The 14599-nt window shown below is 40.8% G+C and overlaps 1 protein-coding gene across 4 annotated transcripts in view; it reads right to left on the reverse strand.

Annotated features, from left to right (window-relative positions):
• The window catches only part of PLCB4 (phospholipase C beta 4), a 380701-nt gene that overhangs the window by 25293 nt on the left and 340809 nt on the right, over positions 1-14599 (reverse strand). For all 4 annotated transcript variants that reach the window (XM_046679316.1, XM_046679314.1, XM_046679315.1 and 1 more), the window contains 4 exons: positions 9058-9146; positions 8147-8297; positions 2509-2558; positions 2302-2367 (listed from right to left, as the gene is read on the reverse strand). In XM_046679316.1, coding sequence (XP_046535272.1) covers positions 2302-2367; positions 2509-2558; positions 8147-8297; positions 9058-9146 — 356 coding nt within the window. The remainder of the gene's footprint in view (positions 1-2301; positions 2368-2508; positions 2559-8146; positions 8298-9057; positions 9147-14599) is intronic.

Below are 14599 nucleotides of genomic sequence, written 5' to 3' on the forward strand. Positions count from 1 at the left end.
TTAGGTCATGAGGGTGGAGCCCCCATGAATGGGATTGGTGACCTTATAAGAAGAGACAGGAGAAAGATGACAGCTCTCTCTACCATGTGAGGATACAAGGAGGAGGCTGTCTGCAATCAGGAACAGGGTCCCCATCAGACACTGAATCTGCTGCACTTGAGTTTGGACTTCTAACTTCCGGAACTGTGAGAAATAAATGTCTTTGTTTAAGCCACCTGGTCTACGGTAATTTGCCGTAGTAGCCCAAGCTGACTAAGACAGCGTCTTTGCCGCTCTTCTGACTAACCAGATAGGCCTGTTAACTGACCTGAGTCAGTGTGGACGCAAAGGTAGACACGAGAATCAACAGACAACTCTGCTCAGTATTATGCAGGTCACGTTCTAAAGAACTGAGGAGCATCCTTCCTTAGTAGCTGTCCAGGTAACCAGTATACTGACACTGTCCAAACCAGATGGAGATTTACATAACATCCCCTGTGCTGCCACTGCATTGCTGCAATGAGGAGAACTTGTTTATTTATTGAAGCATCCAAAATTCTCCACAGAAAAATCTGAGTTCTAGACTCAGATGATTTGGGTTCAAATAATGGCTCTGCTACTCCCTAGTGCTGGACATTAGTTAAATTTTTTAACCTCCCTAATCTTAATTTCCACATGTGCAAAGTGGGGACTTAGCCTGTGCCTTATAGGGTAGACAGTATTAAATGAGATAATAAATGTAAAGTGCTGCACACAGCATCTGGAAAATACTCAGCATGCAAAAATTCTAGCTGCTATTATTATCGTTATTATTATTATCATTCACAGTATATTTCCCGGTCATGCCTCAAGGAAATATTAAGTGAGTGTGAGGCCAAAATGTTCAAGTTTCCAAGTGGCCCAAAGGCCACTGAGATGCCTGCCTCAACGACAGAGATCCAATTTCAACAGAAGGAAAATGTGTTGGGTGATGCCTTGCCACGTGGGTACCAACTCCATTCCTAATGAACTAAAGTCACTTAAGGTGCATTCTCATTTCCTTTTCTCTTTTTTTTTTCTGTTGCCTTTGAATATTGAAAGCTGGTGCCAATGGCCAACAAAATTGAAATCACCACTTTAGCTGTGTCTCCCATAGTCCCACATTTATGAAAATCTGTGGCAAGTTTTCCTTAGGGGCAATGAAAGGAATTCCATTGGATGGAATTATTCATGAAATTTAGGAACAGTCTTTGAAGCGACCTCTACATCAACAGATCCATGAAATTCAATAATACAGAGAATATTACTAGGCCAAGATGAGGCCGAATTTCTCAAAGGAGCATAAATCGCTAAAGAAATGACAGAGTTCCTGACCACGCTCTTTGCATCTTACTATCTGGAGTAAGTCAGAGGTACATCTCTCAAGTCCAGCTCTGCAGGACATGCCATGGTTTGAGGCTTGGGTCAGAGTATAAAGAATTTGGAATGCAAGATTAGTTTAAAAGAACTCAGAAGTCCTTTCAAGGTAGGAAATTAAGTCTCTCTTGGTTTCATTGCCCTTAATGGAAGAGGACACACATTATGCTTCCGGTGGCAGCCACTGCTGTGACATACCTTAATAAGGAAAGAGGTATTAGGCTGTCTTCCTTTCTCTGGGAGGGGACACTGGAAAGCAGGATGATGCTGAGGGCTGTGAAGTTTTCCAACCTACATGAGAATTTCCAAGGCCACCTCCTGCTATTCTCTTAAATTTGCAACTAGCTCTTATAAATTCTCACAATCACTGTCAAAAGACTCTTCTTATGGGTAAAAAGGAAAAACAACTATATTTCAGAAGTAGGCCATGATGGGGGAAAAGTGAGAAGAGTTCTCTCTCTAGGTGCCGGGGTGAGAAGTCTGGAACTCAGCAGCCTCTCCCTGCATGCACCGTGTGTGGCAGCCCATTTGCCAGAGCCCAGGGAACTCCGGTACTTAGAGGCTAGGATTGCCAGCGGGTTTTCAATAGTCTGGGTATGGCCCGCTAGTTTAGATGAAGTCATATTCTTCAACAATTTTTCAATGGGTTTTTTGATATGCTTTTGAAATAACTGTTAGAAATGCGCATCACAAATCAGTGACAACCGATCCCAAATGGATTCTGCTTTTTAATTTCCTTTTCTAACCAGTTAAAATGAAGGTAATACTGTCCAGTTGGCTGGTATCAGTTTCTAAGGAGTGTTTTGGCTGTGAAGAATTCCTCAGTCCACAACACAAAACAGTAGCTTGAGGTTTTCCTCAGGGAGCTAAAAGGAAAAAACAAACAAAACTACGCACACATAGGCACGCACACACAAAACACTGTACCTTTGCATGTTTCTTCTTTAAAGAATTTAGCTCCTTCTGTTGTTTCTTTAAATGCTTCAAGTAAGCCTGTGGAAAAAACAAAGAGGATCCAAAATAAGTTTTCTGTAGCACTACAACAATGATTATAGCTGGTGAGAAACAAAAATATGTTGGTTTCACCAATATGTGTAATTCAAGAGTGCTTGCAAAATGACCAAGCAATTTTACCTTCATCTGCTTTAAATCTTCTATCCTTACTTGAGGGATAAGTTCAATACCTAAAAAAAAAAAAAAATTAAGTCACTGTGCATTACAAAGAAATTAACTAGACACTTAGCTGAAATGCTTATTGTCTTAGGTCAAGTTCCCTACTCACAGAGCCTGAGGTGAGGGTTCATGTGCATGTGATTTACTGAGAAAAGGCTCTCAGGAAGACCCTCTGAGGGAGTGAGAAGCAGGACAGGGCAGAGGAAGAAGGTCGAGTGTATTTCTAGCTGAAATCCAGCCTCAGTCTGATCCTACAGGGAGCTCTTTAGCATAAATGGCCCTCCAGAGTTGCTCTACCACGAGGTAAGGAGACTGAGCTTTTGTAACCCCATATCATCAGCTGAGGGTGTCAGAGGTTTTACAGAACCTTCCAGGCATTTCTAGGCAAGAGAACTTCCATGATCTGAGGGCAACTCTAGGGAGAAAACTGTAGCGGTGATTTGCAATTGGCCAACACTCCTAGCAGCTGGGGGATGCAGCACTGACCCCAAAAAGGAGATCTGACTAGGAGTAACAGCATCTATTACAGTTACCCTTGTCTTTGCATTTCAAGGCACATCATACCAGTCATCTAACTCCCAACTCTATTTCCAACTTCATAATCATTGAAGAACAAAACATTTTTTCAGCTTCTTTCTTTTACCGCATTTAATGTTAGCATTTCAGCAATATGCTTTTGAGCAAAGCAATGCCTTCAACATATAGGAAATAATGAAATCAAACTGTTATATAACAGGATGCGGTCATGAAGATCTGGAGTAATATACTAAGTTATCCTGCTATCTGAGTGATGCCAAGCCAGGTGTCGTCATGGCAACGACTTGGAGAAGAATCCCAAACATTCTGTTTGATTGCAGATTGTCATCTTAGGCAAACAAAATGAATGTGCACTCTGTACTATAATCGATTTCCATTAGAATCCCAAAGGCTAGGGCTGAGATATCCAAGAATGATCAGTATTGAGTTCCAGGCTCTTGTTTTTCTGTTTTATCCATTTTAAGATGTGCACAACCAGTGTGTGGGCGGTAAGGCTGGAAAAGGAGAGCTGTGGCTGAGAGAAATCAGTCTTGTGATCTCAAACACTTTATGATAGGGGTGTCAAGGGAATATGGGGTTGCTCTCTGGGCTCTTAAGCCTGACATCACAAGCTAACTCCCTGCTTTACTGAGGACAGTGAGAGGCAGTGTAGGGCAGAGGAGTGAATCCTGGATAGCTAAGAGCTCTCTATCTTTGGGTCTTTGTGACTCTTGTCTGTGAAATGAACATATGGACTGGGGGGTATGCAAGGTCCTCCAGAAATCTAATTAATTAAGGATTTTTTTAAAAGATTTTATTTTTCCTCCCAAAGCCCCCTGGGTACATAGTTGTGTATTTTTAGTTGTAGGTCCTTCTAGTTGTGGCATGTGGGATGCCACCTCAGTATGGCTTGTTGAGCGGTGCCATGTCTGGGCCCAGGATCTGAACCGGTGAAACCCTGGGTGGCCAAAGCAGAGCACGTGAACTTAACCACTTAGCCACAGGGCCAGGCCCCCTCCAGAAATCTAACAAATACTAAGAGTTTGATCCAGTCTGATGAGATGCTTTTTCTGGTCTTGGTTCAACTAAACCTTGATCAACAGGAACCTATGAAAACATAGGTTTGGTTTTGTGTTTTCTGAGAGAGACACAAATAACTTGTAAAAATTTTAGCCCTAGAAATAATTTCGTTAGAAAAACACTGCGCTCTACAGAACAGGAATTGGTACCTGCTCAGTTCTATCTGTATGTCTAGAGCCGCCTGTCTGATAGAACTTTAGATAATAGCAGAAATGTTCCATATGTGAGTTGCCCAACGGATAGCCACTAGTCACATGTGGCTCTTGAGCACCTGAAATGTGGCTAGTATAACTAAAAATTCACATTTTAATTTTTCAGTTTAAATAGCCGCACGTGGCTAGTGGCTACTATATTGGACAGTGCAGGCCTCCAGCCTTCCCTGGTGTGAAAGTAGGGTTATGTGGAATATTTTGGGATCCAAAGATTGTGGCTAGTTGAAGTTTCACTACATAAAGTTTTGTTTGTTTTTTTTTTTGGAAGATTAGCCCTGAGCTAACATTCACTGCCTATGTTCTTTTTGCCGAGGAAGATTGGCCCTGAGCTAACATCTGTGCCCATCTTCCTCTACTTTATATGTCGGATGCCTGCCACAGCATGGCTTGATAAGCGGTGTGTAGGTCCATGCCCAGGATCTGAATCTCAAACTCCGGGCCGCTGAAGTGGAGCATGTGAACCTAACTACTATGCCACTGGGCTGGCCCCTCACTATGTAAAGTTTTCTGTTCTTATCAACAAAGCTCATTAAAAATAACATGTCTTTTCTCAAACCATAACTTGGAGATCAATTAGGAGCTGAGTTTTCTTAATTCTGTATGCTTAAAATTAAAGAAAAAGTCAAGAGCATCGGTGCAGTTACTGCTGTTTGTCTGCATTTCTAAGAGAAACCATTTAGAACGTCACGATTTCTCACTTTCACAGATGTTTGCAGCCAACGCTGCTGGGCGGCGCCCACACATCTCGCTGCCTCCAAGTCAGCTCACTTTAGTTGACTTCCAACACCAGTACCTGCATTTCCTTACCTGAGGACTCTCTTTCCTCCAAAACGTGCTTTACTGTCCTTTTACCAATCTAGAATCCTTAGGGAATTTATCCCTCCCACAGGAGCTCTCAACGAAAGGCTGACCAGAGTCAGAATTCCCGACTCCCTCACCCCTCCAGGAGGACGCCTCTGAGGTGTGTGTCCAACACCAGCCCCCAGAGTTTCCCCAGAGGTTAAGCTCCAGGTGCCTTAGTGGTAAGTAACTTGAGAACACTCTGATTATTGGCTCTCTTTCCTTCCTTGTATCACTTCCCCCTGCCTCTACCTGTGTCCACTACACCCCTCAAACTAACTGCACTGGAAACCATGTCTCAGGGTCTGCTTTGGGGCAACCCAAACAAAGACAATTCTCTAGAGGGCAAACAGAAGCTTGCCTTCTCAAATGACATCTCTTCCCACAAAGGCCATTGGAGTAGAGTTTATTTCCTGACTCCCTCCCACTCATCCCCCAAGTCATAGAGAAGAATTGGAAGAACACCTATAAACTTCTGTCTCGTACTTGTATGCCATTCCCCTAAAAGCTACCATGTTCCCCTAAAAGAACAGGCCCCTCACTTATAGCAGGCTCAGTTGAGCCTGGCTACCTCCACATGTGTCCTTCTGGGTTGTACATTCACTGCTCCATGAACTCCAGTATCTGGCTCTTGGTTTTCCTATGTAGGCATTCCCAAGCATCCAACATAGTGATTCAATAGCTATGAGAAGAATCCTCCATTTCATTGCTTTCCTTCTCATTTCTATGATGCTTTCAATTCTAGAAACCTTCATCTCCACTTGACCTCACCTTCCACTGACAGCTATAAATGGTATATTCACTTTGCTTGAAACTGTCCCTCCTCCATAACCAGTAACTTAGAGGTGCCTCTTTCTGACCACAAATTCCATACTGTCAACTTTACTCACATCCATCATGGGTGCCTTTTACCCTCATCTCGTTCCTGTTCCCTCTAACCTTTTCCTTTTCTAGCACAACTCCCTCGTCCAGCATCATGCCCCAAATTTTTATCTGGCCCTTAGCATCTATATCCCCCTTTTAATGAGTTCTTCTGCCATGACTGTTTTAATCTTCCTTAAAAAATCCTTTGGCATTCCCCACTGCCTTCTCAGGGTGGTCCCAGACCCTTTCCAGACCAGGAAAAGTGAACTATTCACCACTTCCTATCAGCATTCGCCCTGCCCCCTTTTCCTAAATCTAGGTTACTTCCTAAGTTGCTTCCTCTTAGGATGCCTTCTCTTGGCTCCTTCACCTTCTCTTCCTGCTCAAGTCAGACCTGTGATTCCAGGCCCAGCTCAATTGCAATCTCATCCGCAAGTCTTCTCTGGGACCCTTGCTGGCAGGGACACCTTCACTCCTCCTGTTTCTGAGTAGTCAGCCCTCACTGACCACTGCCTAGGTTGGCCATTGTGTGGGGCAGGCTCTATCTTACCCCTGCCCTATCTTACCCCTCTAGCCACGTGAGGTCCCTGAAGATTTGAAGGCAGTTCTCATAGAACCTAGGACTGTCACTTAGAGTAGGCTTCCAAGTTTCCTGAATAAAAGGTCCAAATGAAACAGTGTGTAGACCCTCTTTCTCAGGGCGTCTGCTGAGGAGACTGGAGTAGAACTGAGAGCTGCTTGGCTCCTTCAAGTGCAGCCTCATTTGGAACCAGGGGTAAGTTAGTTCTAAACACAAGCATGGTCCCTTCTAGAACTAGGATCACTTCTGTCGTCTGTGAGAAGCTGGCCACACAGCACCGTTTTTCAGGCCATTTAACTCACTATAATTACTAATGTCTTTAAGTACTAGTGGGCGTGATACAAGAACTTTAATTAAACAAAAACTCTCCCATTTCCTACGGTCTATCTCTGTCTGAGTGGCTAACGTTAATAATGACCAGTGCTGGAATGGAATGCCCAAAGCCTGTATCATTACCTTGTTCCATGTTCTTTCCAGAGGAGAACAGACAAACAACTGCAGGCAAAGTACAATTTGGGCTACTTTTGTGCAGTCTCATTTTCTAATTTGCTTCACAAAGCTCAACACACACTTGGTTTCCTGCTAAATTACTATGCTCCTTTGGTTTGGGAAAACCTGTCATTTCTTACCTTAAACTCAGCACTGTTTCTACTTAAGTGTACAAATAACTTGATTCCCTCACACAAGGACACTGAATTTACATACAAATGAGACAAATATAAATATACTGAGTAAAAAACCATTAGGAAATAGAGAAATTCTTATTATAGTAGGAAGAGTGAGCTTAGTAAATGATTCATGGTCAAAGAGGACATTTAAAATATTTAATTACCAGTGTGGGATGTGCGCCATCCAATCAGAACAGATGCCTAGCCAGTAAGAAAGGAACTCAACTTTAAATAACCAGAACAGTTGTTCCCTCCAAACCGGCTGAATGTTAGCACATGGGACACATAATTCTTTGTGATGACACCTCTTATGATATTTTGTTTCATCCACAGGTAACCACAGAGAATTGGCCTTCAAATGCCCATTTGATTATTTTACAAATAAATAAGCATAGATGCTAAATATCTATTGTTGGGGGGAAATTATCAATAAGGGAATCTAGAAATGTCTGAACAATCATGACTCTGTTGGTTCATGAGCCCACTCCCTGTCCAGATCCGTGCCTGAAGTGGTATCTGGAAGAGCTAGCAAAGTTCACTGTGTGGAAGTTCTTTCCATGAAGGACACTGAATTTAAACATTTTCTAAAACTATGGATACTGTACCCAATGGAATTAAGGTTCAGGGGACCTAGCAGATGAAACACAAATGCTGACTCTCTGTTAAACACTCAGGGAAATTAAGAAGTTTGTCTAATCCACAAGCAAACATGCTGTTCTGAGTTTTACTGGCAATGAAAATGGGCAAAATTAACAATTCCTAATATCTTCATCAAAGACTCTTTAAAAATAGTCTAAAATGGCGAGAATAGGTAAGGAGCCCACACAACTCTGCTTTACCTTTCTTGGCTTCCATGCCAGGCCCCAGGGCAGCTGTGGTGGTCGGTCTGAGCTCGGAGCTGCTCTGTGGGGTCACGTTTGCTTTGGCAGTGTTGGCCTTTCCTTTCTTCTCATTCTTAGAAGTGTCACTGGGCACATCAGCTATGTCACTCTAGAACAGAAATGTATATATTACCCCAAATGAATGCCACTTCAAGGTTGAATGCCTTGCACACTCTGTATTTTACTGACTCCAGTCTGTACCATTCAGCTTCTTCCCTCCCCTCCCCTGCCTAGCCTTCCATTCCCTTAAGGGATCTTTGCCTGCAGAAATAGACATCAGACAGTTCCCTCAGGCCTGAGGCAAAGGATGAAGTCAAGGAAAGGAGATGCAACTCTTTGAAGGTACACCTTCTCTTTTTCTAGCTCCTGGAGAGATTGCTACTTCCACTCTAAACTGAGGAGTATAGTAAAGGGAGCTTCAAAACAAAGAAACAACCCAAGCATGCACTGAAATGCGAAAAGGTTGGATGCAAGACTGGTAAAAAAAGAAACAACAGTAAATGCCAATTTCATTGATTCACTGAATTGGGTTAGCTGGCATTTTACTGTATCACAAAAGCATCTTACATTTTAAATGTTCCTAAAAGTGTCATGGCTATTTTCCATTTCATTTCTAATGGGTCAAGGGTCCCCAGTTGTGAATTAAGCTACTGGTGATGAAGTGAGTTTTTCAGATGGTGGTCATACTTTATTAAATATAGTATACTTTCATAGACCTTGAAACTATTTTGTTGAATTGATAAGTTCCATTTTAAAAATCCTCTTTAAGCTTATTATATTAATTTATTACTTTGCCTGGCTCTTGTTATCACTGTTTGACAACCAAACTTCCCCAACTCAGCTGTCTTTAGTCAACCATTGCTACTTACAGTTTCAATGCCCATAGCTCTCATTTGGTCTGCTCTCTTTTCCGTAATGGAAAGAAATTTCTTTGGATCTGATAAAGCATCTACAATATCTGAAAAAAAAAATAGGTGAGTTGTTAATTCTCTGTTTTATTGAAAACATCCAAGAAAATTCAGCTGATCAACTATTCATAATCCTAGACCCCCATTATGCCTTCTGTTAAGTACCTTTTCCTAGGATATCAGACAAAATTCAGAAAGCACAGCTAGTTGCAGAGAACAAGAAATAAGTAAAGCAAGGATCAAAGGCCAGATGACTTCTTCCTATTTTCCCTTTGGTTCTTCCCCAAATAAAGGAGATATTGTGGCAGGACAAGCTAAGTGAATTGCCCTGAGTTCTTGACTGTTTACTTGCGTGACTTTGAGCAAGCTGATTGATGTCCCCAGCTTCAGTTTCTTCCTCTGAAAACTAGAAGTGATACCATCTACTCTGAAGGGGTCCTAAAGCATTCACTGAGATGATGAATGTAAAAAGTACTTGAAGCATAGTAGATGCCACCAACACTGTCTTATTTTTAGATACAAAAGGCTAATGTATATTTAAAGCCAATTTTGGTTCCATGGTAGATAAACTGAAATATCACTCCAGTATTTTCCCAGCTATAACTTGCACTTAAAAAATAGTAAAATTTCATCCTTTATATCATGATGTTTGAAGAGTGCCAAGTACTTTCAAACAGAATTTCATATAATTTACCAATACTTTGGAAGGAATAATTATTCTTGTTACCTTAAAACACTACAGAATTTTTTAAATTATATGTTTATCAATTTTCCCCTAGCAGAATCACCTTCCTAATTACATTCTTAAGATATTTTTTCTTGGTTTAATTTTTTTCTTTTTCTTTTTATAATAGAAAATAACACACGCACATGATAAACATTCAAATACATAAAACAAAAAGTAAAAATCTCCTCTCCTGCCAATCCTACACCCAATATATTGTTATTCATTTCTTCTATTCTTATCGGATTTTTCTTTTTAAAGATTGGCACCTGAGCTAACAACTGTTGCCAGTCTTTTTTTTTTCCCTGCTTTTTCTCCCCAAACCCCCTCAGTACATAGTTGTATGTTTTAGTTGTGGTCCTTCTAGTTATGGCATGTGGGATGCCGCCTCAGCATGGCCTGATGAGCAGTGCCATGTCCAGGCCCAGGATCCGAACCAGCAAAACCCTGGGCCACCAAAGTAGAGTGCGTGAACTTAACCACTCGGCCATGGGGCCCGTCCCTTATCAGTATTTTTTAAAACTCTAAATTGGTTCATAGTTTTCTGTACCTCTTTTTTATTTTTTAACTTCATATATCTTGGAAACATTTCCATATCAGCAATAAAGGTCTATTATATTACTTTCAAGGGCTGTGTAAATATTCCATTTTCTCAATGAGTATAATTTTTATAACCAGCTCCTTATTGATAGACAGTTTACTTCCAATTCTTTTCTATAAAAAGCAGTGTTGTAGTGAATGACCTTGAGCATCTGATAGCATGCCTTTTCATACGTCCATATGATAAATTCCTAGAAGTTAAAATGACGGCTAAGAGTATTTCTCCTTTTGAGATTTACTGCCAAATTGCCCTCCACTGAAGTTGTATCAATTTACTTTCCCCTACCAATGGTATATGAGAAGGTTTGAGTCTACTTATCACTCATGATCCTAAGAATTCTTTGTCTCATAATGGGGAATGTGGACAAATTAGCCCTTAAATCTCGCTTAGGAAAAATCACAATCATTTTTTGGAAGTTAACATTCTACGAATATATTCACCTATTTTTAACTCCTTATTATGAAAATTTTCAAACATACATAAAAGTACAGAGAAAAGTAAAATAACCCCCCATATACTGATGATGAAGACTCAACAGTTATAAACAATTAGCCACATTTCCTTTATCTATCCTTTTTTTCTTTCTCTTTCTTCTCTCTGCTGAAATATTTTAAGGCAAATTCCAAACATCATAACTTTTCATTCTAATTACTTCTCTATGTGCCTCTAAATAAGAAGAGCATTTTCTTTCAGAACCAACCATACCAGTCCTGTATTCAACAAAATTGGCAGTAATTCCTTACTATGATATATACATGGCCCATCTTAATATTTCCCCTATTTACAGTTAGTTTGTTTGAATTAAGGTACATAGTCTGTACAATGTCTCTGAGAATTATGCCTCTGAAATGTATTTTAATCTAGAATAGTCCCTCCTACTATTTATTTTTCATAACGCATAGACGTCTTGAGAAGGCAGATCAGATGTCCTATAAAATGTCCCACATTCTGAATCCCCATGCCTCCTTGTTGTGTCATTCAGCTCAAAGGCTTGATTTTCCTTTTCATAAGAATACTTCATAGGAGGTGCTGTGACTTCATATGGGTCACATGGAAGCAGAGAAGCCTGGCCGTCCCACTTACTGTGGTGCTAAACGCACTGGGCAGGCTCAGGACTTTTAGCCCATTTGTGTCTGACTCCCAAATGCTTCCTCCCTCCACACATCCACACTGTTATGGGGCAAAGTGAACCTAGACTGTGCCCACTGAACTCTCCTGCCCTTCCCTGGAGAAGACCTACCCAGTGCAGGCCTCCAAGCACACTCCCACATTGGATACACTTTGCCTCAGTTTCCCACTGGCACAATTCAGTGGATGACCCACAGGGCTGGCTTGTTAGGAAATAAATAATTGCTTATCTTTAATGATGTACAACCAGTTTGGGATACTGGAGAGTGTATATGGCTTTTGCGTGTGTGTGTGTGTGTGTGTGTGTGTGTGTGTGTGTGAGAGGAAGAGTGGCCGTAAACCAACAGCTGTGCCCATCTTCCTCTGTTTTTTGTACGTGGGTTGCCACCACAGCATAGCTTGACAAGTGGCATAGGTCCATGTCCAGGATCCGAACCTGCCAACCAGGGCAGCCAAAGCAGAGTGTGAGAACTTAACCACTATGCCACTGGGCCGGCCCCTCCCTCTTGAGGGGTAACTTGTAGTACTTCCAGTAGGAATAATGGATAAGTCCTTAATCACTTAAAACCAAAGATAAAACCAATAAAGCAAGACATTAAATAATAAAGTAATCCATAATCCTGCCATCCTAACGAAGCTTTCATTTTTGTTTATTCTTATGTATTTTTTCCCATATGAATATACATTTCACATCTTTTACATAAAATTATATCATCTGCTTTTAAAATTTATTATTAGGTTTTTATCTGTATAGTTTTGAAAATCATTTTCAGTGAATGAATGTTCTATTGAGTTTAAGTACCAAACTATTCCCCATGCTAGATATGCAGATGGGCTTCCAATTTTTCTAAAAAAGATGACTTTGCAAGAAACAGTTTCAGGCAAAAAGTGATTTCATCATCACTTTCTTTTATCAGAAAATTATGGGTTCAGACACAAAATATAGCAATGTATATGCCTGCTGGGCATTCCTAACAAAATTTGTTCCTAATAACCTTTGAAATAGTTACTGAAGGGCGATTAATGAAGAAACGAGCACTAAGAAAATAAAGCAGAACTAAGAGGGTGTAGTGGGTTGAACAGTGCCCTCCAAAATTCATGTCTACTTTGGTACCTCAGAATGTGACCTTACCAATAAAGAGGGTCTTTGCATGTGTAATTAGTTAAGGACTGAGATGAGACCATTCTGGATTAGGGGTGGCCCTAAATCCAATGACTAGTATCCTTATAAGAAGAGGAGAGGACATACAGACACAAAAAGAAGAAGGGCCAGGTGATGACAGAGGCAGATTGGGGTGACATAGCTACAAGCCAAGGAATGCTAAGGACTGCTGGGAGCTATCAGAAGCTGGGAAGAGGCAAGCAAGGATTTTCCCCAGATCCTCCGGAGGGAGCGTGGCTCCACCAATTCCTCGATTCCAAACTTGGAGGCTCCAGAACTGTGTGAGAATAAATTTCTGTTGTTTCAAGTCTACTGTTTGTGATAAATTTGATTACCAACGGTGACTGAGAAAAAAATTCTGCCACTTAATTTCTCGAGTACACACCTTTTATATAAATGTGCTGAAAGTCACAAAGCAAACTTCATCATTGTGAAGGAGGGCCAATCGGCCCCGAACCTTCCAAGGTCCTGCCGTGGTTGAATCTCAGGGGAATCACATTTGAATCCCATGGGTATTCTTCCTGTTGACGGCAGCAATGTCTTAGTTTCAGCCACAAGGGCTGATTATACATAATTCTGACCTAGAATTTATGTTCTATATTTTCTAACGTATAGTTACAAAACAATATGTAAACTAGGTCATATATTGTTTTGGATGACATGGACAAACTGGCTGAGATGTTATTGTCAGCCATCTGCTGCAGGAATACATAGATGTAGCCTAAATTACACATCAAAATAAGATGCTGCAGATTTATCCATTAGTTGGATAAATATCATTACTTAAATCCATCCTCAATTACCAACATTAACAATTCTAGAAACTGCTGGGGAATTACATTCCCAGATCCTGAAATTCTGCCTTATCACTAGAATATTAATGAGATGTCTTATTTTTAGTTACATATACTTTTAAAAAATTTACAATAAACAATATAACAGACTTCAATAATAATACAAGAGCATTCTTGACCAAATGGCAACCAAATTACACCAAAAATAAGTATGGCTTTTTCAAATTAAATCACATGGGACAAAAAGGAGATTATGAAATGGCTAATGGCCTTGGACAAGGCATAGGTTAGCAGGTTATTTGAAACAGGTGTTTTATTCCTGGCACTTTTGAATAATAAGTTGGATACTTGGAGGGCACATAATTTTGCCATGGTGGCAGGTGTTCATTCTGCAGCAAGATCAATGCAGAGGGTGGCAACTGGCCACTTGGCACAGTTCCACCAAAACTGTTCAGCAAAGGACAAAAGGGCTCAAGATTGGGGAGCCAAGGCCTTTCCTGGCCTCTTTTAGATAATTTTTCTATTGTAACTCAGTTTCTCTTCTGGCCAGAGGCATATACACCTGAGTTTTAAATATATACTTTGTATACACACAGACATATACACACATACACACATACATTCACACACACAAATCAGTTTCTTTATTCAACATGCAGCATATATCAAAGAAGGAAACTGATTTCTAATAACCACACCTAAAATAATGTATCATCAGAGAATGAGAAGCGATACCTCAAATATCTAATACCTCCATATACTTGTATAACTCTAATGTTATTTTTTTCCTTGCCTCAGCCCAGAAAAAAAGGTTTCAAGAAATAGCTAAATAAATCTGGCATATTCATGGCCAAAGTTTTGCATATTCAAGTAAACCCGGCATCTTTCTTTAGTGCCAATCTGATATTTTATGGGGCTTCTTCCCTCGTATTGGGGGAACACTATGTCTGGCTATGTCCCCCGCAGTTCAGCATTTCACAGGACAAACTACTGGGCAAGAATGGATTTTAAAGGCTGATCCTCATTGACTGGTGTAAGCAGGCCTGTCTAGGGTCTGGCCACCTGGAACAGCAGGCTCTGACTCTACGGAACCC

Source organism: Equus quagga, chromosome 12 (assembly GCF_021613505.1).
Source record: "Equus quagga isolate Etosha38 chromosome 12, UCLA_HA_Equagga_1.0, whole genome shotgun sequence".
Classification (NCBI taxonomy): domain Eukaryota; kingdom Metazoa; phylum Chordata; class Mammalia; order Perissodactyla; family Equidae; genus Equus; species Equus quagga.